Here is a 25,132-nt window from a genome sequence, read left to right on the forward strand (position 1 = left end):
TACCAGGCACTTCACAAAAGGGAATGTCCAAAAGGCTAGTAAACATAGGGAATGGTATCAATATGATTAGTCTTCAGGGAAATTAAAGCCAAACTGAGATGCTACTGAATATCCATCAGAATGGGTCAAATTAAAAACACAGACCATACCATGTATTTGCAAGGATATGGAGCAACTGGAGCCTTCATTCACTGCTGGTGGGAATGAAATTGATTTAAGTACTAAGGAAACCTGCTTGTTAGTATAGTTAATAAAATGGATGTACGTATTTCCTACGACCAAGAAAGAATACTCTAGGTACCTAATGTCTAATAGAGATATATATTTGTATACATTAAAAGGCATGCACAGAATGTTTAAGATTTGCATAAATTTCATGGGGTGCATGTCAATGTTGTTATATGTATATAATGTATAGTGATCAAGTCAAGGTATTTAGGGTGTCCATTGCCTGAGTATAATACATTTTCTTCAGTATAGTTACCCTACTCTGCTATCAAACATTGAAATTATTCCTTCTATCTTACTGTATGTATGTACCCTTTAACTAGCTTCTCTTCATTCTTCTCCATGTACCCCATTCACCCTTCCCAGTCTCTGTTATCTGTCTTTCCACTTTCTATCTTTCCACTCTCTGTGTATTCAAATTTTTTAGCTCCCACATATAAGTGAGAACTTGTGATATTTGCCTTTTTCATGCCTGAATTATTTCACTTAAGATAATGACCTCCAGTTTCATCCATGTTGCTGCAAATGACATGACTTCATTTTCTTTTTTTGGCCAAATAGTATTTCATTGTGTATATAGGCCATATTTTCTTTTTTTAAATTCTATGATTTGGTGTTTATTTTTCATATTTTTGAAAAAATTTCAATAGATTTTGGGGAACAGGTGGTTTTTTGTTTCATAGATAAGTTCTTTAGTGGTGATTTCTGAGATTTTTGGTGCACCCATCACCCGAGCAGTGTACACAGTACCCAACATGTAGTCTTTTACCCCTCACCCTCTCTCACCCTTTCCCCTAAGTCCCCAGAATCATTGTCATTCTTATGCCTTTGTGCCCTCATAGCTTAGCTCCCATTTATGAGTGAGAACATATGATATTTGGTTTTCCATTCCTGAGTTACTTCACTTAAAATAATGGTCTCCAATTTCATTCAGGTTGCTGTGAATGCCATTATTTCATTTCCTTTTATGGCTGAGTGGTATTCCATCACATATATGCCACAATTTCTTTATCCATTCATTGGTTGGTGGATATTTGGGCTGGTTCCATGTCTTTGCAATTGTGAATTGTGCTGCTATAACCGTGTGTACAAGTGTCTTTTTCATATAATGACTTCTTTTTTTTCTGGGTAGATACCCAGTAGTGGGGTTGCTGGATCAAATGGTATTTCCACTTTTGGTTCTTTAAGGAATCTCCATACTGTTTTCCATAGTGGTTGTAATAGTTTACATTCACACCAGCAGTGTAAAAGTGTTCCCTTTTCACCACATCCACGCCAACATCTATTTTTTTTTATTTTTAAATTACGACCATTCTTGCAGAACTAAGGTGGTATGTCACTGGGGTTTTAATTTGCATTTCCATGATAATTAGTGATGTTGAACATTTTTTCATTTGTTTGTTGACCATTTGTATATACCACATTTTCTTTATCATTGATGAACACTTAGGGTGATTCCATATTTTTGCTTTCACAAATAATATTTGCTTTCACAAATCTATAAATAAAACTAGGGAAGTCTCCTAGTTTTATTTATATATCTAGGTGGCAGTTGCACAAAGCATTTACTTCGAGTTAATTCATCAATATGTACTTTTATGATTTGTGTAACTTTCTGTATATGTGTTATTCTTTAATAAAAATGTTTACTAAACTATACATATATGCATAGTAGGTGATTAGAGGGAAAATGGATAAATTTGCCATCATACTGAGTGATATTTAACATACTTCTTGCAGTAACTTATAGATAAAGCAAGCAGAAAAGTTAGTAAGCTTATGGATTTAAACATACTTAACAAGTTTATCTAATGGCTGCATATATATATACACACACACACACACACACACACACAACCAACAATGAACACACCTAGAGCATGGAATCTTTGTGAAAATTAACTACATAAAAGGCCATAAAAAGGAAGTCTCCACAAATTACAAAAAATTACAAAAAATGATACATAGACTATATTCTCTGATGACAATGCAGTTACGTTAGAAATAAATAGTGAAAAGATAACGAACCTCTCACCTTTATATGTTTGGAAATATAAACAGTATCATTTTAAGTAATCAGTCTGGAGGAAAATAATAGTATAAGTTAATAACTAACTCAGAAAGATAATAAATATCACAATTTGTGAGATGCAGCTAAAGCAAATCTTAGCACTATTTATCTTTACATGCCTGTATTAGGAAAGGTAGATATATAATGAGTTAAACATCCAAATAGGAAAGTTAGAAAAAGAGCAACAGAATGTATACAAAGAAAGTAAAAGGAATGAAATAGTAAGAATGTAGAACAGAAATTCATAAAATAATGAGTAGGGTACAACAGGCAAGATCAAGAAAGCCAAAATTTGGTCATTTGAAAATACACTGGGAAGTTTGAACAAGAAGAAAATGAGAGAAGGCATAAATATGATAGAAATAAAAAAAGCATATAACAATAAATGCTGCAAAAATTAAAACAGTAACCATTTATTAATAACTTTATGCCAATAAAATGGAAAATTAGAGAAAAATGGACAATTTTCTAAAGCTACGTGAATTACCAAAATGGACTTGAAATAAACAACTATAGTAGTCTTAGCTTCATTAAAGTAATTGAGTTTATGATTCGAAGTCTATGGTACCAGTTAGCTTTTGATAGACAACAAATCAAAACAAAGCTTAATGGCTTAAAACAACAGCCTTTATTTGCCTCACAATTTTGTGGGTTAGAAATTTAAGCTGGGCTTACTTTGCTGGATTTTATTCTCAGTGGGTTCATTTGTGCATCTTTGATCAGCTGCTGGGGTTTCTGGGGCCTGGCTGTACTAGAATGACCTTAGCTGGTATGGCTTTTTTGTGCTTTATATGGCCTCTCAATTTCCAGAAGTCTAGCCCAAACTAGTTTACATGATCATGGAACAAAGTTTCAAGAGTCAGAGCAGAAATGTGCATGGCCTTTTGAGGCCTAGGCTTGAAACTTGCACTAGATTACTTAGGTGCATTATATTGGCCAAAGCAAGTTACAAGGCCAGCTGGAATTCAAGTGTATTGGAAATAGATTTGACTTTTTGATGGGATATGCTACAAATTCACATTGCACAGACATGGACACAGTGAGGAGCAAAGCACTGGCACCATTCTTGTAGTCTACCATGCCCTTCCACCAAATAACCACGAGGCTCACACAGTTTTACAGGGGCGTTCTAGGACACATCAGGGAAAGAATTCTAATCTTATATAAACTCTTCCAGAGAGGAGAATAAATGAGAATACAACTCATCGAATTTTATGAGGACAGTGTCACCTCGATTTGCAGACTAGACAGGGACTGTATGAGAAGGGAATTGCTTAAGCCAATTTACTTTTGAACAGATTAGATTAAAAATTTTAAACAAAATATTATTAGCAAACTGTTTATTAGCAGTGTGTATGTATGCGTGTGTGTCTGGGTGTGTGAGAGAGAACAAGTTGATTATTTCAGTAGTGAAAATTGGTTTTTGTCTTCAGAAAATTTCTTAATGAAATTCACTACATTGAACAGACAAAAGGAGAAAAAATCCAATGGCCTTCTTAAGAGGCAGAAAAAGCACTAGATTAAATTCAATACTGACTCATTAAAAATTCTTAGCAAACTAGAAATAGAAGGAAACTTCATTAAATTGATAAAAGTACATAAACATACATCAATATCATACTTATGGTTTAAATATTAAGAGAATTCCTGTTAAAATCAAGAACAACACAAGAATGATTATCATCAGTGTTTCTATTCAATATTGTAGTGGAGGTTCTTACCAGCAAAATAAGTAAAAATCTTAAGGAGTATAAAGAAAAATGCAGTTATTAACACATTATGTAGTTGCCTATGTAGAAAAAAATGATCATCAAATTATTAGAGTTAGCAAGAGTTCAGAAAGAGTGCTAGACGTAAAGTCAAAGATAAGATCATTGCACTGCTGAACAAAAGCAACACAGTAGCAGCTGCAACAGCAACAATAACAAAAATTGCAATTAAATAGATTTTATTTATAATATCAAATGTGAATAAAATACTTAAGAACAAATCAAATAAAATATATACATGACACCTATAAAGAAATTTATAAAATTTTATTAAAAACCACGAAAGAAGACCTAACTGGGTAGAAGTACACTATGTTCTTGGAGAAGAAGGCTTAAAATAATTGTCTGATCCTTCTACATTGGTCTCTAGGGTCAATGAACTTGTAATCAGTTCCCAAGAGGATTTGTTTTTTTCCTGATGGACTCTGCAAGCTGATGCTAAAGTTTTTAGGGAAGACCAGAGGCCAAGAATAACTAAGACATTTTCTGAGGGAGAAAAAGGAAGGGACTTAGCTATCCAGATGTGAAGGCTTATTGTACAGTTATAGCAATCAACAGAGTGTGGTATCACTACATTGGTGAGCACATGAACCAAGAGATCAGAATGGAGAGGCCAGAAATAACCCTTTCATCATATGTGGAAACTTGGAAACTTGATACGTAACTGATGTGGCATTCCTGACCAATGAGGAAAGGATGGATTCATCAATACATAGTTAGGAAAATCAGTTATTTAAAAACATTATATATGTATATATAATAGATACACACATTGAGTGATGTAATTGATTTTTGTGTACAGTATAAGGAAAAGCTTCAAATATATACCTGAATCATAAATAAAATAAAAATAAATAAAAATCACTTACAAGTACAGTTGAATTAAATATCTAACTGTGAAAGCACAATGTTGAAAGGTTTCGAAGACAACATAAGAACGTATCTTCACGATCTCATTCAGGATAGAGAAGTTCTTAAGATAAAAAATGCAAAAGTCCTTAAATAAAATATTGATGGGTTTACTGCCTAAAATTCTAACAATTTTAACAATACATCAAAGAAGATCTTGACAACAATTAGCAAAAAAAAAGTATTCGTTAAAGAAATGCTGTAAATCAATAAGAAGGCTTTTTTAAACTCAATAGTAAGTCAGGCAAAAGATACAGAAGAATGGTTTTCCAAAGTAGTAAGCATAAATAGCTAGTGAACATATTGAAAGTAATTCAAGTTCACTAGTTATCTTGGAAATGCAAATTAAAACCATTATGAGAAACCATTTCTTACCCATTAGCCTGGCAAAAGTGAAAAACCATCTGACAATGCTATGTGTAGGGGAAGTCGTTGAGCAATGGATTCTTACCCATTGTGTTGGAAACTTGAATTGGTAAAACAAATAGGGAGGGAAATTTGGGAATCCTTGTAATATGCATAATTTTGACATAGGAGCCCAACTCTTTGGTATAAACATTGAGGAAACTCTTGATCATATACCCAGGTATACATGTATAAGCATCATCACAGGAGATTGTTTTGTTTTGTTTGTTTGTTTGTTTTTTGGTAATTTCAAAAACTTGGAAAAAACTTAATTGTCCATCAATAGGAGAATGTTTAAATACATTGTAGTAGAGTCATCCAAAGAAAAATAAAAATCAGTGAAATTGAACAAAAATTGATGAATTGCTAAAGTAATTTTAAATGAAAAAGCTAGTAGTAGGGGAAAATTACAGTATTAAATCATTTATATATTTCAAAATGCCAAATAATTCAATATACTGCTTATTGATACATCCATATATATACAAAAACAAATGCATAGGAATGATAAACACTAAATTTAGAATAGTTTAATTCTGAGAGAAGGAAATGGGAATTTTATTAGGGTTGTAAACCCAGAAGACTTCAACTATATTGAGGATATTTTATTTCTCAAGTATTTGGTGCATTTTGTTTTCAACCCTTTTGTACGTCATAAATACTCAAAATGTTTACAATGGCATACTTTTTCAGGGTGATGATCCACATATATATGTGACTATATGTGTATATGTGTGTATGTGTATATATGTATATGTATATAATTTTGCCGTGTTTCCAAGAATGAACAGAAATTCATCCAGGTGTCTCAGTTTAAAACTGAACTCATATTCACTGCAATGCTGTTTCTTGTTCTGTAGCTAGTTACTACCTGGTGAAGCTCTACTTTACTTGTGGGCCCTGGATCTATAATGAAGGGCAATGACTGGTTTTCAATCCTGAAAAGACATTAAAATCACATTGGAAGACTTTAAAAAATCAAATTATTGTGTACTCTTAGACCTCCTCATTGAGAATCTGAACAGTAGGGTCTAAGAACTGACACATTTTTTTTCACAACCTTCTTATTGGTTTTGATTATTCAATTTGAAGTTTCAAATTCGAGTGCACTGACATACAGGAAATATGTGTTGATAGCCTGGATTAGGGTTTTGCCTCCTCTCTATAAAGAGCCCACAAATCTAACATATGGTCAGTAATTAGCTTCTAATTAGTGACTTTTTAGATTAGTGGTTTTCTAACTTTAGAGTACATACAAATATCCTGGAAGGCTTGTTAAAACACAAGTAGCTGGATGTCAACAAAATGTTAGAGTAGAAAACCCCAAGCTGCTGTTTCTCGACAGAAACACTGAAAAACAAGCAGAAATTGTCAGAACCAACTTTGTTGGAACTTAGGAAAATAGTCAAAGGTTTATAGCAACTGAGTGAATGCTGAATCAAGAAAAAGGCAACCTTAAAGGACTAGGAAAGCTGTGAGGTGTGTTTACTTGCCTTTTGTACCATACCATTTATAACCCAGTGGCAGTCTTGAAAGATTTCAGCCCATGTTCCTAGTGTAGGACAACAGTCTCTGGTTGTGGAATGAGCAGAGCAGACCTTATTCACAAATTATTTTGTATGTCTATTCTAACTATCTGGGACTATGTGAAGAACTGATACAAGGTACTTGTTTCCATCTCACCTAACTCAGAACTCTTCCATGCTAGAAAAAAGTAGCAGGCATTGATTTATTGTATATTTCAAAATAGCTCCAAGAGAAGATTTGGAATGTTCCCAACATGAATAAATAACGAATGTTTGAAGTGATAGATATCCCAGTTATCCTGATTTGATCATTATATATGTTGTATGCATGTACCAAGTATCAAATGTACCCAATACATAGACACAATTATTATGTATTAATTTAGGAAAACATTTCAAGTCTAACAAACACCATGTGGCTGCCTGTGGCCAAAGAGTATGGTTGAGACATAGAGTAGATCATGTAAAGCAAAGATAAAATGCTGGAAAGAGAGTTTCTTTGGACAATTAGGACATTCAAAATAATCTGTGTGTTCAAGGAATTTAGAAAGCCATACACATGCCTAGGGCAAGAGGCAAGGCCAGAAAAGACTTGAGAACACCCAAAGCTTTCATCTTGGGCTGATCCCCAGGATCAGTGCAAGCCTGGCTAAGTGTTGAAGGAGGATCCCAGCACAGAGATCATCTGCAAGGGTTGGAGGAGTCTCTCTCTCTCTTGTTTTTGGCTACTGACATTCAAGGAAATCCCTGTCAAAATACTTTTTTTCTTTTAACATTTTTTTTTGTTTCTTTTTTCTTCTTCTGAGACAGGGTCTCATTCTGTTGCCCAAGCTGGAGGGCAGTGATATGATCATGGCTCACTGCAACCTTGACCTCTTGGGCTCATGTAATCATCCCATTTTAGCTTCCTAAGAAGCTAGGACTACAGGCACACATGACCATGCCTGGCTAATTTTCAATTTTTTTTTCATACAGACAGGGTTTCACTATGTTGCCCAGGCAGGTCTCAAACTCCTGGCCTCCAGCAATCCTCTTTCCACAGCCTATCAGAGGATTGGGAATACAGGTGTGAGCCACCTTGCCTGGCCCAAAATACTTTATAACATAAGATTAGGAACAGAGATTTCAGTTACTGTACATGACTAGAAATACAGTCTCTGCAAAAATAGTTTGGTAAGCGACTAAAGAAATGGACTACTATAGCATTCAACAATCAAAAGTAAAGAAAAACAAAACTCATCAAACCCCAGTAAAGGGGAGGATCTGTTCTCCAGTGTTAATATGTTATAACATCCAAATGTTCGGTGTTCAAATAAAGTCACAGGCAAACAAAGAAAGAGGAAAGTATTGTCGTTCAAAGGAGCAAAATAAATCAATAGAAATCATTCCTGAGCAAGCACAGATATTGAGCTTACTGTACAGACTTTAAAATAACTGTCTTTAATGTGCTTAAAGAGCTAAATGAAAACATGGATAAAGAAATAAGTCAGGAAAATGATGTATAAACAAAATGAGAATATCAATGAAGAGATATAAATTGTAAAAAGGAACCAAACAGAAATTCTGCAGCTGAGAGGTACAACTGGAATAAAACACTTACTAGAGGGATACAAGAGAAGATTTGAACAGGTTGAAGAATGAGTAATGGAACTTAAAGATAAGATTATTGAAATTAACAAGGCTGTGAAGCAAAAAGAAAAATGAATAAAGAAAAATGAACAAGGCCTGAGGGATCTATCTGTAGGACATTATCAAATAGACTAATGTATGCACCAGGGGTGTCTCAGATGGAGAAGAGAGAGAGAAAGTACTAGAAAGAAAATTTGGAACAATAATGCTTAAAACTTTTCGTATTTGATGAAATATATGAATGTATATATCCAAGAAGTTTAGCAAACTGTAAGATAAACTCAAAGGTATCCATACTGAGAAACATTGTGATGAAACCAGCAAAAGACAAACACAAAGAGAATCTTGGGAGCAGAAAGCAAGACGTGACTGTCAAATACAAGGACTTCTTCATAAGATTAGCAGCCAATTTATCGTCAGAAACCATGGAGACCAGAAGGCAATTGGTTGTCATATTTAAAGTAGGGTCATTACTACTGACTTTACAGAAATTAAAAGGATTAAAATAGAAGACTATGAATAATTATATGAAAAAAATTTAGATAACCTAGGTGAAATTGACAAATTCCTAGATACAAATAACCTACTAAGACTGGATCATGAAGAATTAGAAAATCTGAAAAGACTTATAATAAGTAAAGTGTTTGAATTGGTAACAAAAATCTCTCAACCAAGTAAAGTCTGGGACCAGATGGCTTCAGTGGTGAATTGCAACAAACGTTTAAAGAAGAATGAACATCAATCCTTCTCAAACTCTTCCAAAAAATTAAAGTGGAGATACATTTCCTAACTCATTCTATGAGGTCAGAATTACTATAATACCAAAGCCAGATAAGGACATCATAAGCAAAGAAAATTACAGACTAATATCTCTTATGAATGTAGATGAAACATTTCTCAACAAAATACAAATGAATTGAATCCAACAGTTTATTAAAAGGATTATACACTATGCCCAAGTGGGATTTATCCCAGGAGGGTGGTTTAACACAGGAAAATCAATCAATATTATATGCCACGTTAATAGAATGAAGGGAAAAAAAACCCCAGAGGATCATCTCAATTGACACACAAAATGCATCTGACAAAATCCAATATCTTGTCATGATAAAAACACTCAGAAAATGAGCAGCATATGGGAACTTTCTTAACATGATAAAGGGCGTTAATGAAAAAGCTCAGAGCTAGCATTATACTCAATAGTGAAAGACTCAAAGTTTTCCTTTTAAGATCAGGAAGAAGGCAAAGATATCACTACTGCTATTTAACACTGTACTGGAATTTCTAGCCAGTGCAAATGGACAAGAAGATAAGTAAATGCATTCAAATTGGAAAAGAAGTAAAACTATCTGTACTCACGGATGCTGTGATTCTGTGTATAGAAGTTGGACCCCCTACTTCACACTATACATAAAAATGATCTCAGAATCAACTAACATTCTAAATATAATAGCTACAAGCATTAAATCTTAGAATTAAAAAGTAGAGGTAAATCTTTGTGGTCTTGCATTTCACAATGGATTCTGTTGGTCACAAAAAGCATGACCAACAAAAGAAAAAAAATAGATAAATTGGATTTCAAAATAAAAAAAATTTCTTCATCAAAAGAGATTATTAAGGATGTGAAAACAAAACCAAAAAAGGAAGAACATATTTTCAAATTGTGTGTCTTATAAAAATTTAATGTCCAGAGTATATAAAGTACTCCTATAACTGAACAAAATGACAAACAATCCGATTGAAAAATGGGCAAATGATCTGAATACACATTTCTCCAAAGAAGATATACAAATGGCCAATAAGCACATGAAAAGATACTCAACATCTTTAGTCATTAGGAAAATTCAAATTAAACCTCCAATGATATGTCATTGCATACCCCAGTGGTTTTAATTTTTAAATAAAATTCCCATTCTAGTAGAAAATAAGGGGAAAATAAGTGTTGGTGAGGTTGTGGAAAATTTGGAACTCTTGTATACTGCTGGTGGAAATATACAATCATACAGCTTGATGAAAATGCCAAAAGCAATGGCAACAAAAGCCAAAATTGACAAATGGGATCTAATTAAACTAAAGAGCTTCTGCACAGTGAAAGAAACTATCATCAGAGTGAACAGGCATCCTACAGAATGGGAGAACATTTTTGCAATCTACCTATCTGGCAAAGGTCTAATATCCAGAATTTACAAGGAACTTCAACATATTTACAAGAAAAAACTTTATCAAAAAGTGGGCAAAAGAGATGAACAGACACTTCTCAAAATAAGACATTTACATGGCCAAAAAACATATGAAAAAAAGTTAAACATCACTGATCATCAGAGAAATGCAAATCAAAATGACAATGAGATACCATCTCAAGCCAGTCAGAATGGAGATTGTTAAAATGGCAAGAAACAATAGATCCTGGTGAGGCCGTGGAGAAATAGGAACGTATTTACACTATTGGTGGGAATGTAACTTAGTTCAACCATTGTGGAAGACAGTATGGTGATTCCCCAAAGATCTAAAACCAGAAATAACATTTGCCCCAGCAATCCCATTACTGGGTATATACCCAGAGGAATATAAATCATTCTACTGAAAAGACATATGCACACGTATGTTTATTACAGCACTATTCACAATAGCAAAGACGTAGAACTAACCCAAATTCCCAACAATGATAGACTATTTGATAAAGAAATTGTGGTACATATACACCAGGGAGTAATACACAGCCATAAAAAGGGACACAATCATGTTCTTTGCAGGGACATGGATGAAACTGGAAGCCATCATCCTGAGCAAACTAACACAGGAAGCAAAAACCAAACACCACATGTTCTCACTCATAAGTGGGAGTTGAACAATGAGAACACAGGGACACAGAGGGGAACATCACACACTGGGGCCCATTGGGGGTTGGGGGTAAGGGGAGGGAATTTAGAGGACAGGTCAATAGGTGCATCAAGCCCCCATGGCACAAGTATACCTATGTAACAAACCTGCACATTCTGCACATGTATCCCAGAACTTAAAGTAAAATTTAAAAAATAAAATTTAAAATAAAAATAAACATTTTAATTAAAAAAATTAAAAAATTAAATCGTGCAACTGCTGTGGAAAACAGTTTCTTCGTTCTTCAAAAATTTAAAAACAGAATTACCATGTAATCCAGCAATTCCTCTCCTTGGTTTATAGATAAGAGAATTGAAAACAGGAACTTAAACAGACACTTGTATGTCAGCGTTCACTGCAGCATTATTCAAAATACCCAAAAGATGGAATGAAGCCAAATGTCTACCCATGTATGAATGGATAAAGAACACTTGGTATATGTATCCAGTGAGATATTATTCATCCATAAGAAAGGAATGAAGTTCTGATACGTACTGCAATGTGGATGAGCCCTAAAAACATGCTATGTGAAGGAACCACACACAAAAGGACAACTATTCTATAATTCCACTTACATGAAGTATCAAGAATAGACAAATTTATTGAGACAAATTAAATTAATGGTTAACAGGGGATGCGGTGGGGGTCATGGGAGTTATTGCTTAATGGTTACAGAGTTTTTTTTTGAGGCAATAGAAAAGTTTGATTAATAATGGTGATGGTTGCATAATACTGTGAATGTATTTAATGCCACTGAATTGTGCACTTAAAATGTTTATAATGTAAACATTTAAAAAACAAAATAAAAAAAACAAAACAGGTAGCTTGGTCCTGTTTCCAAAGTCTGATTCAGTGGGCCTAGGTTGGGACCCAAAATCTTCTCATGTCTAACAAGCTGCCAGGTGATGTTGATGCTGCTGGTTCTGGGACATGCTTTAGATAGAAACCTAACGAGAACTCCAGGGCTGGGAGGAGGAATCTTGGTTTCAAGGGATGGAGATGTGAGTTTGAATCCTGAACATACCTCTTTATTATAGCTGTTGAACTTGTGTTACTTTGCTTTTTGAAGCCAATGAAGTTACTCTCTTACTTAAATTTTTTCAGTGACTCTCTGTTGCGTGTCAGATCAGTGTAAGATCTGGTCCTTGCTGTCCTCTGCAACCTTCTCTCATGCCATTTTCTCTTCTGCCCACCATGCCTCAGCCACATTACTCTGAACGTAACAGGGCCTTTTCACCTGCTTGTGCCTAGGACAGTTTTCATTCGGTTGTTTGAAATGGTTTTCTTTTTTTTGATTAATTATAATTTGTATTTTAAGTTCTAGAGTACATGTGCAGCATATTTTCCTGGAGCTCCCTCTCTTTGCAGGTCCTTCACCATTACTGCATGTATCAGTTAGCTATCGCTGCACAACAAACCCCCAAAACTCAGGGGCTTATGTCAATAAGCTCACAGGTCTGCTGAAAAATTGTGTTGATAAGGATCAGTCTTGGTTGATCCCCTCTAGATTTACTCATATGCCTGTAGCTGGCTGGTGGAGTTGGCCAAAGGCTGACTTATCTGGGATAATCTCAGTGACATAGTGATTAATTCCTGGCTGGGGCAGTGTTGGCAACTGGACCATGTGTCTTTCATTATCTAACAGACCAGCCTGGGCTTGTTCCCGTGGTGCTTGGCAATGTTTCAAGGTAGGGTAGATGCTCACAAGGTCCTTGAGGCCTAGGCTGGGAACTGGCACACCATCACTTCCACAGTGCTTTACTGGTCAAAGCAAGTCACAAGACCAGCCCTAGACTTAAGGGGTAGGGAAACAGACTCCTCCTCTTGATGTGACTGTGTACAAAGTCACTGTTCAAGATGTGTGAGTACAAATGGGGAATCAATTTGCAGTCATTCTATCACATACTTTCCAACGGAAACATCTGTATTTCCTTCCTCACACTCACCACAGTTTGAAAGTATAGGCAGGGCTGGCTTCATGGGCCATCAACCTGTGCAGTCCCACGGGGCTGTGCTTAGAAACGTCCTGTGATTAGCTTAATGCTCTGCTGTTGCCCTCTTCAATTGTTTAGTAAATTTTGAACAAGGGACTCTGTAAATTATGTAGCAGGTTCTGAGTATCGTTTTTGTGACTGTTTATTTGTTCATCATTGGTCTTTCTAGATGGTAAGCTTCACCAGGGTCAGAACTCTCTCTCATTCAGTAAGTGCTTAGAAGTACCAGGTACATAACTGGCAGACAATATACTCTTAATGAATTTACCAATTATGAATCTATCTTATTTGTAAAGGTCCAGAGATGTCTTTCCTGAAGGTAATGCAGATTCTATAAGAATACGTATTAAAAGCAACTTGCATATTGTACATGTACAGCACATGTCCCCATCCCTTTTTTGTATTTAAGCACATAAAAATGCATTTCTAGGCATTTAATGCTCCCTGTATGTGTAACTGTATGCTGTAGAAATGAAGGCACTCTTCCTGTCTTTTAGGAATGTCTGCTTTCGTTGGAAGGATGTCATTAAGAGAGAGATCAGTTATTCCTATTATCTATTCCAGCTTGATGAGTGTATGATTCTCTGTAGATATAAGGAACTTTGTGCTTGAGCTCAAATACCTGGTACAGACAGATAACTCAAAGAGCATTCAGAGACTTGGACAATCATTTTGCTGCAGAGGTGGGTTATGGGAATGTAGAGGACAGAACCAACAGTTATTGAATGCTTCCTATGTTCAGACTTTGGCCCTACATATATTATCTCAGTTAATTACATTTCACCATCAGAGAAATCCTACTAAATTAGTGATTCTTATCCCCATTGTATAGGTCAGGCAATTGGACTCCGAGATTAAGGAAGTTGCCAACCTTGTATAGCCCAGAAGTGATGGAAATGGGATTTAGACCCAGGTCTTTACGATTTCAAAGTCTTTGCTTATTCATTCAACAAATATTTATTAAGGACTAACCATGTGTTTCCACAGTTACCACTGTATTGATTAGGGAGACATGATATTTAATTACACCAAGTACCACCAGGAGACAGAATGTGTCTTTTTCTGGGTTTCCAGCTTCAAAGAATAGGTGATCCCAGTGGAAACGTCAAAAGGGGATGGCAATTTCACATAGCCCATCTTCCTAGAGAGCGAGGCGGTTCTTCTTGTTGGGTACTGGCCTCATGGAATGGCTCATTACAAAGATGCTTTCCATGGGACAGCTTTCAAAACTCATCTTCTCCTTAGAATCCTGGCTCTCCTTTTATGAGAAGAAATGGCTGGGGTAGGGGAAATATATCAGGGTCTCATTAAAGAAACTACCTCTTGATCAATTCAACACTACAAAAATCTCCCTGAAAAAGAGGCAGCCACTTCTCAGGTGAGAGTCAGCATAGCTCCAGGCTTTTAATATTTATCTTGTGGAAGCTGCCTCATGGATTCAACAACCGCGTCTGCTGAATTGCTCCAGAGCTAAAATTGCTTATGATGTGCTTCCAGGTTAAAATAACATTATTCTCTATTTTAAATATTATTATGTTGCTTTATAGGCAAAGTAAAAGCAAAAGCTCCTCACTTGTCAAACCGAATTTCTGCACCCTGGTGGATCCTTGTGGACAGCGCAAAAAAAGTGCTGCTGATTAAATAGCAGAGGATGGAATCACTTGTTTGGTGCCTGGTACATAAGCCTCTAGCATTAGGTAATTCCTGTCTGAGACACAGAACACAAGCTGGGAATTTCTTCACTTCAAAACAGCATCCATTTGAAAAAAGCTGGCCGGTAGCGATAGGCTTATCTGAATCTTCTGATTGTCATAGATTTTCATTATCAAGATGATTGACTACCCACTCAATTTCCCTTTGATGCATTCTAAGCTGATTATGCTGTTACAATTTCAGAGGGTGAAAAATTAAAAAATGAGCCCAGGTGAACCGAAATAAGTTATAAGGATGCTTCAGGGGTTGAGTGTTCTGACAGTTTCTAAAGAGTTGAGGCCTCAGGGAGACTTTTCATTCCAAAGCCTTTCACAGCGGCCAAGGCCCTCCTGGCTTTGTTTCTCTGTCCCTGTCTGTGTCTGGTGAACTGGGGTCTGAAACCTTTCCCTTACCTGGACATCACTGTCTCCTCTAACAGCTGAGGTGTCACTGGGAAGTGAAATTGATTACAACTTTTTAAAAATTCCACAGCTGTTGTTTTTACCTCAGCTGCTTCCCATAATTCCACAGATGGTAAACATATGTTTATAGGCACATTGAAAAAGAAGCTATATTGGATTCCTCCCATCTTTAATTCTTATTTTTCCTTTCATGCAGAAAGTCAAAGTCACAGAACTAGGGAATCTTACACATTTGAAGATTAATATTTCTGTGCATTAAGACTTTGGAAACGGCAGGACAGCTAATGATATGCTAATGAGCTGACAGTTTTTATGGATCATAATGAAAGTCGACAAGTGTCTTTCTTGGCTGTTTTGCATGCTGGAATATTTTATTAACGTCTTCAGGGCAGAAGTACATGATTGGTTGCATTTTGAAAACCTCTCTGGGAGTTTCCCAGGTCCTACTTTTTGTTAGTCTGTTTCCAAAGCTTGAGTCCCTGCCAGTTTATAACCAGAACACATCTTCATCCATATATTTACATGCCCAGCAGGAAACTCTCCCACCCCTTTTTCCTCTCTCTTTCAAAGCAATTTGTTTCAGTATTTTAGCATACAAAAAATAGAACCATTTTCTTCAATGTAAACAGAGATCTGCAGGGAAATAAGAGCGTTAAAAAAAGAATTAGCATTTGTTTGGTGGTGAAGCTGCTTTCATTTGTATCAGAAAGCTCTGCATGTTTAGAAGAGCTTGCCTAATGTTAGTTATTCCATACACAGGAGGGACCTAATTGGATAATTTTCTAATTTTTTTAATTGCATGTTTCTACATTTCTTAATGCAAAATGAGAAACGTTCTAGGAATAATAGAAATAATGGGCATTAGTTCCCTAAACATTAAAAATCCATAATATACAATGTACCTGGTGCAAATGTATTTTTCAGTGCATGGTGAGCTGACAGCAGGAGGTACAGGGTGGCAAGAGGTGCATTAAACAAAAGGAAAAAAAAATCCATTTTTCTGCCCTCCATCAGTACTAATAGTAAAAGCTTATTAATTTTGGGCTCTGCATCTTAGGGATTTATTTAGGGCCTCAGATCAGCTGAGGTTCATCATTACACTAACAATAAGAAAATGGAATGTTTAGCAAATTAATAGTGTAAATAAGATTACGGGGGCGGGGCGAGGGGGAATATTTGGCTACCTAGAAAGACTTCTGTTTTCCAGCACTGGAAAACTGTCTTAGCAAATTATTAGTATTTAATACAAATAATTAGTCTTGCATGTTTGATTAGTATCTATCAAGGCAATTAAGATAAAATCTCATTTTGATAACAAGAGCTCTTTGTAACAATATGTTGTTAGTTCATGTTAAGGGACTCCCTTAAATGATTTATTTTTTACCTACAGCATATTGTAGTGACCCAGCACTGGTTTTAGAGTGTTAATCAGAAATGTCTCGATCTGTCTCTAGCTGATGATAAACAAGTCTCAATCAATTTAGAAAGTTTATTTTGCCAAGGTTAAGGATGCACCCGTGACACAACCTCAGGAGGTCCTGAGGACCTGTGCCCAAGGTGGTCCTCATGTATACCTTGCTTTATACATCTTAGGGAGACATAATACATCCATCAATACGTGTAAGATTTACATTGGTTTGATCTGGAAGGGTGGGACAACCAGAAGGGTGGGGGCGTCCAGGTCATAGGTAGATTTAAAATTTTTCTGTTTGGCTGTTGGTTGAAAGCGTTATCAGTAGTAAGGAATGTCAGGGTTCTGATAAGGGGTTGTGGAGAAGAAGGTTTTATCATGCAGATGAAGCCTCTAAGTAGCAGCCTTCAGGAAGAATATATTGTAAATGTTTCTCATTAGACTTAAGGTCTGTGTTGATGTAAATGCTGGAGGGGTATAATGAAGGATGTTCAACTCCTCTTCCATCATGGCCTAAACTAGATTTCCATGTCAACTCTGGAATGCCCTTGGCCAAGAGGAGGAGGTTCATTCAGATGGTTGGGGGCCTTAGAACTTTATTTTTGGTTTGCAAGAGTTAGTAGCCCTGTAGTATATAGCCTAGGATTAAGGTATCCTTTAGAAAAGCTACTTAGGGTATCAAAGCCTTAAATTTCTCGTAGGTCATATGACCAGGTGATCTGGTCCTAGATAAGTAGTTCTTATGGGAAGTATCAAAATGACCTCAGACAGTTTTCAAAATAGTCATGACTGTTCTTTCAACCTCTTCCAAAATTCTGATATATACCCTAAATTAAAAACTAACGCCCTACATGATCTTCATAGATCCTAATTGTGCTCAAAATTATGTGGTTCAATATTGTATAATTCATAGTTTTCAATAATTTGATGCTTTAAAATATTTATTGTGTTTACTATGTGAAATCTACTACAATAGGAACTTCAGGGGATACTAAGATGAAAATCTATTATCTTTGCGTTCATGGTGTTTGTAATATAATCTAGTAATTCTGTTGGATTTTGTTCAGTTCCAAATCAGTGAGATTTTACTCTGTTTATATATGAGTTGGATGCAATAATTTTAACCATTGTGAACTTTTAATGAGTAAACCCTCTTGCTCCAAAAGAAGCAAATTGTTGACAATAGAGCAGAATTTTTCAAAGTGAGGTCCTTTTACCATTCATCAGAATCATCTGGAAGAGGTTTTTTTTTAAAAAAATTAAGATTCCTGGGCCCACTCCAATCCTACTGAAACAGGATCCTTTGGGTTGACACAAGAATCTGAATGTTAAGCAGATACTCAAGGTGATTCTCAGAAACTAGAAATTTGAGAAACACTGCCAAGATGAATAATATGGCAAAAACCATAGGTCTGAAAAAATGAGATCAAAATAGGTCAGCTAATACAGGCCCAGCTAGAGTTGCATTTTTCAGTTAAATGTAGATACATTTAGAGTTAAATGAGGAGAAATAATAAAAATTTTGTCTTTTTATGCCATATCGCCTTTGGGGGAAGTTGTAGTGCTTGAAGGCACATTTTCATCTGTGGAAATCCTCATAGATTTTATATATATATACATATACACACACACACTTTTTTTTTTTTTTTGAGAAGAAGAAAGCTGATTGAGCTCCTTTGTAGTTTTATACATTATAAAATCCCTTTTGTAGTTTTATGAAGAAAACTACATGCTTAGCAAATGCTTCTTTTATCAGCAAATGTCCTGGCAATAAATTGTCCATATAGCAATTTAATACCAGATCTTCTGATTCTTATTCTGGGGAAGGTGCTGTGATATACATAAATGTGTGTAGTCACATGCATACACACACATGCACTCAGACATCTTTAGATTATAAGTGGTATCTGTAGGGTATCACTGCTTTTCTTTTAATCCAGCATTGACTTACAACCGTTCAAATAAATTAACATTCCCATCTTGATTCATTTGGTAGGAACAAATTTTCATGCCAGTATGTGGGCTCACCTGTATGACCTTTCCTCATAAAAAATACCAAGTGCTTTGGGTTTTTGTGTTAATGAGCATTGGGAAGCTGTCAGCTTTTATTTCTGTTTTTTGTTCAAGTCAACATCATTGACCTTCACCTAATCTATAACAGACACACACAGGTACCAGAGATTAAAAGTGGAAAGATAGGTAAGTAAGGAGAGATACAGACAGAGGAAAGGTATGAGGACAGGTGATTTGTAATTCATAATGTCACTAAAATGAGTAAAGTCACTTGAAAAGGAAAAGGAAAACTGCTGTGTGCTGTATTTTCTTGCTTTAGGATTAGTGGGATGGGGTATTATTTTAAAATGAGTTTTCCATTTGTTTTTGGAAAGGTATTTAGCACCATGACATATGTGCTCCAGGTTTCCAAGCACCCTTTTCCATGACGATAAAAATAAAAATAATCTAGGGTCTTCTGATGAACAGGTATGGATCCGATCCTTTTACATATACTTCCACCAATTCTGCATCACCTAAGGTAATCAGCTGTCCTGGTTTGCCTAGGAACCTCTGTTTTAGTGCTGAAATTTTCCATGTTTCAGGAAATCCATAAGATGGAAATCTATAGTTCTGTCTGTTCACATTCTTTTATTATTATGATTATTTGAAAAGTAATGAAAGCATAGATGCCTAAAATGTGACAGTTTCAGTTTGGAGGCCTGTTTCATTGACCTAGAACATGAGTGCTGGGTGGATCTTTAGCTTTTTCACCTAGCACTTCTTTTCCAGATGAAGCAACTGGGGCTCATAGAAGGTGGCTAAGTTATTGCCTAAGTCTGCCCTGTTAGTTAGAGACAGATCCAGAACTTGAACCCAGGTTCCCTGACTTCTAATCCATGCTCGTCTCAAATTGCCATGTATGCTTGAAGGTGTGCTAGCCTCTCAAAGGAGTTAATTTGCTTTGAAAGACTGCATAATTTCATCCCAGAGAGAAGTTAATTCATTTAGATTGTGCTCCATTAATTGCTCCCTGGTACTCCTCTGCAAGAGATTATGAATTAATATTGAGCAGCAGTGGCAGAAACTTCTTCGCCACGGTGAGGCTGTCTTCTCTTGTAATCACAAACACTGCATCATCCTTGAAGAGGAAGAGGTTAATAAACATATCATTCTGTGGAAGAGGTGCTGTGATCCTGTTATTTCTATTAATATTTCCAATTAATATTTTTTCTTGAAATAATAAGTCAAAAACAGCATTTGCTGATTGCCTTCTGTTTAGAAGATGAGCACATAAATGTTAAATGTTACTCCCTCTGAAAGACTTTTATCACTATCTTAAGCCTATATTTTATTTATAGATTAGGCTCAATATTCTGAACCAGCTTCCACATCTTCCATCTGTTCTGTAATATCTCTGCCATCAAATCAGAAAAAAACCCTAACAACAGAATCTTGAAATTCAACTTGAAAAATTCAAAAGCCAAGTCAATATTTTCATTGAGAGATGACAGCCCTGATGACTTTCTTAAATTTGAGCTATTCTTCCAGACTGAATTACAGAATTAATAGACCACCTTTTACTCTTGTCTTAAGACTCATCAACAAAGACTCATGTTACTTGATTAGTTGAGGAGCAAGGATTGTTACGGAATTTTCCCAATGTCTAATTTTATTTCCTTGGTTAAATGAATCAGTAGAAAAATTTTAGGCTAATATGTTTCTTTTATATTTCTTCCCACTTTAAAAAAATCCTGTAAATCAGCAGTATTTAACGTTCCAGGATGATTAGTGCATTAAGGAGAATTTTTATTGAATCAATGCTTTTTATTGATGTATCTTTGGTGATATAATCTATAATTGGCATTAACTAGTGGTAACTAATTGTAGCTTTCTCCACGTAAATGTTCAATTCAAGATTCCTAAAGTAGGATGCCTTAGAGTAGTTCAGTATATACTAAGGCTAGCTCACCCTTTGAATGAATCAATTTTGTTGAAAAATAATCTGACCTGCCAAGAGTATGTGATTGCATAGGCGCCATTTGAGCTGGTGACTGTAATCTTGATTGCCACCTGTCTCTTCTGTTATCAAGGGGATCATCCAAGATGGGAAGATCATCTTTATGCCGAATGGATATATAACACAGTGTCCAAATCTAAATCGCAGTAAGTAGCAACTTAAAGCATTGTGATATATAACTTGTTGATCATATCAGAGAAACACATCTGGAAAGATAGACCCAAATTGTTTACAGTGTTGACTTCTGAGGTGCTGGGGATCCTGAAAGAGAACTTATTATCTACATTATATAACTCTGTGTCTTTAAAAAAATATGTATCATTTATTGTATTAATTGGTTTTCTCACTGCTGATAAAGACATACCGTAGTCTTTATAAACTTTATAAACTATGGACTGGGTAGTTTATAAAGGAAAGAGGTTTAATTGACTCACAGTTCCACATGGCTGGGGAGGCCTCACAATCATGGTGGAAGGCAAAACAGGAGCAAAGTCACATCTTACATGGTGGCAGGCAAAGAGAATGAGAGCCAAGTGAAAGGGGAAACCCCTTATAAAACCATCAGCTCTTGTGAGACTTATTCACTACCATGAGAACAGTATGGGAGTAACTGCCCTCATGATTCAATTATTTCCAACTGGGTCCCTCCCACATGTGATAATTATGGGAGCTACAATTCAAGATGAGATTTGAGTGGGGATGCAGCCAACCCATATCATTTATTGAATTAAAATTTGAAAAGAAGAGTTAGCAGATTCTATTGGTGGATATAGAAAGATATGTTTAATATATATTTTAAAAAACTATTCATTAAGATTCTTGACCTGGATGACAGTTTACTTTTTCTTCTTCTATGATACTTAACATTTTTTCAGTTACCTCCCTGTAAAAATGAGAGTTTAATTTTAACTTTAAAATGTCATGTTGCCTTTCTTTTTAGTTAACAGTGCCTTTTTCCTGTTCCTTTCTTTTTGCTTATTAAAATAGGAAAAGATCCAGACCTGAAATCCTCTGTGATTTCACTCAAATTTCAAAGCAATATTGACCAAAAAACCCCCAAAAAACTCTTCTACGTAGTCACATATCTACTGTTTTAAAATTTTATTGCTTATATTAGCACAATATAAATATACATTTTATATTTTCTTTATTGAGCTTGCCCAACCTGCAGTGATTTCTTAAGCCTGGTACAAGGAATAATGGATTTACAAGAGCTTTTGGCCAAGATGACTGCAAAAGTAGGTATCTAAATTTCACTTGTGATGTTTCATTTCTTTTTCTGTCCTATCTGGAATTCGGAGTGATGTGTTATAATGGAAACATTTTTAGCCTTGGCATCTGCTATATGTTACTACAAAAATGTTTTATTCTTACTCAAAATAGGACTACCAATAGTAAACATAACCATTCCTGTCTTTGGTGCTATTAAGCTGTATCATAATGTTTACTTGAAAAATGTTTGGAAGCAAGAGGCAATATGTATCACTGTAGATTCTATGGGAGTGGAAAAGGAATTTGCGCATTGGCTGTTAAAGTAGTAATACTGTAAGATGATCTATGGTCAGAGCCACTGCTCTTATAAGCTAATGCATTTTGGATGTAAGAATAATTGCGCATAATCAGAAGGGGCAAAATAGCTATGGTTAGGAACAGATTACTGTCAAAGGAAGGCATTACATTCCATTTTTAATGTATAATTCATTTCAAGGCTGGTTCTGAGTTAAATAGCAAAGGAGGCCAAATTTGCCTTTCAACCCCTTTGTTTTTATAATTCTGCACCTTTTCCTCCTCTCCATTCCATCATCCACTTAACAAGCATCTTTTGAGGACCTGCTGTTTGCTGGGCACTGTGTTGGGCACAAAGAGGCAATGGTGAGCAAGACATACTTTCTACCCTAGATATGTTCATATTGAGTGGCAGAGCCCAGTATGTCAACAACTAAGGGCTTTAATATATATTCATAAAGTGTATATTCATAATGAAAAGCCTTGAGCCTTGTTGAAAAAGACACTGAAAAAATAGAAAATGTGGCTAATGCTGTTGTTATCATACCAATCAGTCGTGGACATGAGTTCCAGCCTAGGGCGAAGAAAGAATTAGGTTGGGCCTAAGAGACATTATACTCTGCCAAAGGAAGAATTTTAATAACAGTGAAAATGATACATTAATCCTATTGTACCTGCGGCTAAGACTGCTCCCTACCATTAGCCATGGCATGTGCAAAAAAATTGGTGGGTAGGTAAGCGTTTGCGAGATAAGGCTATATTTTGGACCCATGGATTGTGCTGCTGAAGACAATGTTTCTATTTCAAACTGGGTTTTTGGCTAAGCCAAGCCCCTTTTTGTCTGGAAAGGAGAGATGCATAATTTTTGTGAGAAAACGATTGAGACTGGGGCTTAGATCCGAAGCATTAGCTTTTCACTTCAGAGTATAGTGGGAATGTGAAACGCAGGTGATTATTTGCCTTCCCAGCTTGTGTCGTGGAGAGGCTTTTATTTCATTTTGTCTGGAGCAGCTTGATCTCAATACTGTTAATTATATTTTAGCATGCTACCGAATTTTTGGAACAGGAAACATGCCACTCAGTCTCAGGTGATTGTGGTTCTTCATTCTCCAGCTTCGAGGACGTCATTCTTTCCCATTGCAGAGAATGTCATTTTTCTCTTTTTAGCCACACATCATCTAGGAACTACATTGAGCTCTATTCTCAAAACATTATTATGTAAAATGGGCATTTGTGAGGCAGAAGATATTTCATTGTGGGCAATTGCAAGCAGCAAATGGTTTAATCCACTTTCTAAACCTCCCTTTGGCACTTTGGCAGATTTTTAAGTCTGTTCCTTCCAAACCGTGTATAGAATTACAATTTGAAAACTGAGTACTTCCATCTTTGCTGCGTAATTTGAAATCTATGATCATCTAGAATAAGCGTTGGCAAACTTTTTCTGTAAGGGACTAGCTACTAAATTTTGGGACTTGCAAGCCAAGAGGCAAAATCAGGGATATTATGTGTAGACTTAGTTCATTTAAGTATAATCATTTAAATTATAACTCTTGAAAACTATAAAAACCATTCTTAGCTTACAGGACATACAAACGTAAGTAGCGAGCGAGATTTGGTCCACTGGCCTTAGTTTGTCAACCGTTGATCTAAAAGAAACGGAAAATCAGTAATACAAGCATTTACTATGTATTAGTTATAATGCTTAAGCTTTTATATCCACTGTCACTTTAATCTTTACCACAGTCCTTTGAGCTTGCTTTAATTTATTAGTCTGCTTTACAGATGAGATGACTGAGGTCCAGGAAGGTCTGATAACTTTTCCTAAGAGAGTAGATGCAGAGCTGGGACCTGAACTCAGGTAGTTAGATCCTGAAAGTTGAATCATGACTGAGAAAGTTTATGGTTTGACAAGATAGGGTTAGGAAGAGAGATAAAAGATATAAATAGGGAGTAATATTACTCTTTCTAACCCTCTACATCCACTGGCAGAAGGATGGAGATACTACTAAGAATGAGCAAATAAAAAGAGAGGAAAAGAGAAATGAATGTTTGATCATTTTATTGAGCTGAACTAAAGTTTTCAGATCACTCCTGTTGGGAATGAAATGTATGAACATAGAACTTGTAGTAACTTTTCAAAGAGGAAGGTTATGGCAAGGCCTAGGTCTCTTTTTTATTGTATTGTTGTATTATTTTTTAAAGAATAAGGTCTCTTAATGCACCCTTTTGGCTATGAGCTGCTTGTTTTCCTTGGAAATATGTGAAAATTCTTTGACATTATCTACTTAAGTATTTTCAGACCAGATTGCTCAGAATCGGACTGCTACACCTAGGATAGGCCAGGTGAAGTCTCAGGAAAGTATTCTTTAAGGATTTTCAAGGAAGATTTTTTTTTTTTTTCCTTCTAGCTGGCGCCAAGGTCTGAACATGAAAGTTTTCTTTCTTTGCCTTGTGCAAGCCTCCTTCTTTTTGTTCACTCTAAGACTGACGGTATCACATGTTAGTACCAAATCTTTATATAGGGGCTTCCTTTAAGGTACCCAACTTGGGAAGATACTTTTTCCCAGCTCTGTCCCCTATACCCTGTGCAACCACCAGGGTGGAAGCTCAAGGGCTCCACATTTCATTAGAAATCTTCAGGATGTTGTTGTCTTTAGTGCTCACTTATTTCCTGGGAT

General features: G+C 35.8%; 1 protein-coding gene across 4 annotated transcripts in view; it reads left to right on the forward strand.

Moving 5' to 3' along the window:
- The window catches only part of NELL1 (neural EGFL like 1), a 960,090-nt gene that overhangs the window by 235,196 nt on the left and 699,762 nt on the right, over positions 1 to 25,132 (forward strand). For all 4 annotated transcript variants that reach the window (XM_017948552.3, XM_009186422.4, XM_021926833.2 and 1 more), the window contains 2 exons: positions 21,022 to 21,094; positions 22,104 to 22,186. In XM_017948552.3, coding sequence (XP_017804041.2) covers positions 21,022 to 21,094; positions 22,104 to 22,186 — 156 coding nt within the window. The remainder of the gene's footprint in view (positions 1 to 21,021; positions 21,095 to 22,103; positions 22,187 to 25,132) is intronic.

Source organism: Papio anubis, chromosome 12 (assembly GCF_008728515.1).
Source record: "Papio anubis isolate 15944 chromosome 12, Panubis1.0, whole genome shotgun sequence".
Classification (NCBI taxonomy): domain Eukaryota; kingdom Metazoa; phylum Chordata; class Mammalia; order Primates; family Cercopithecidae; genus Papio; species Papio anubis.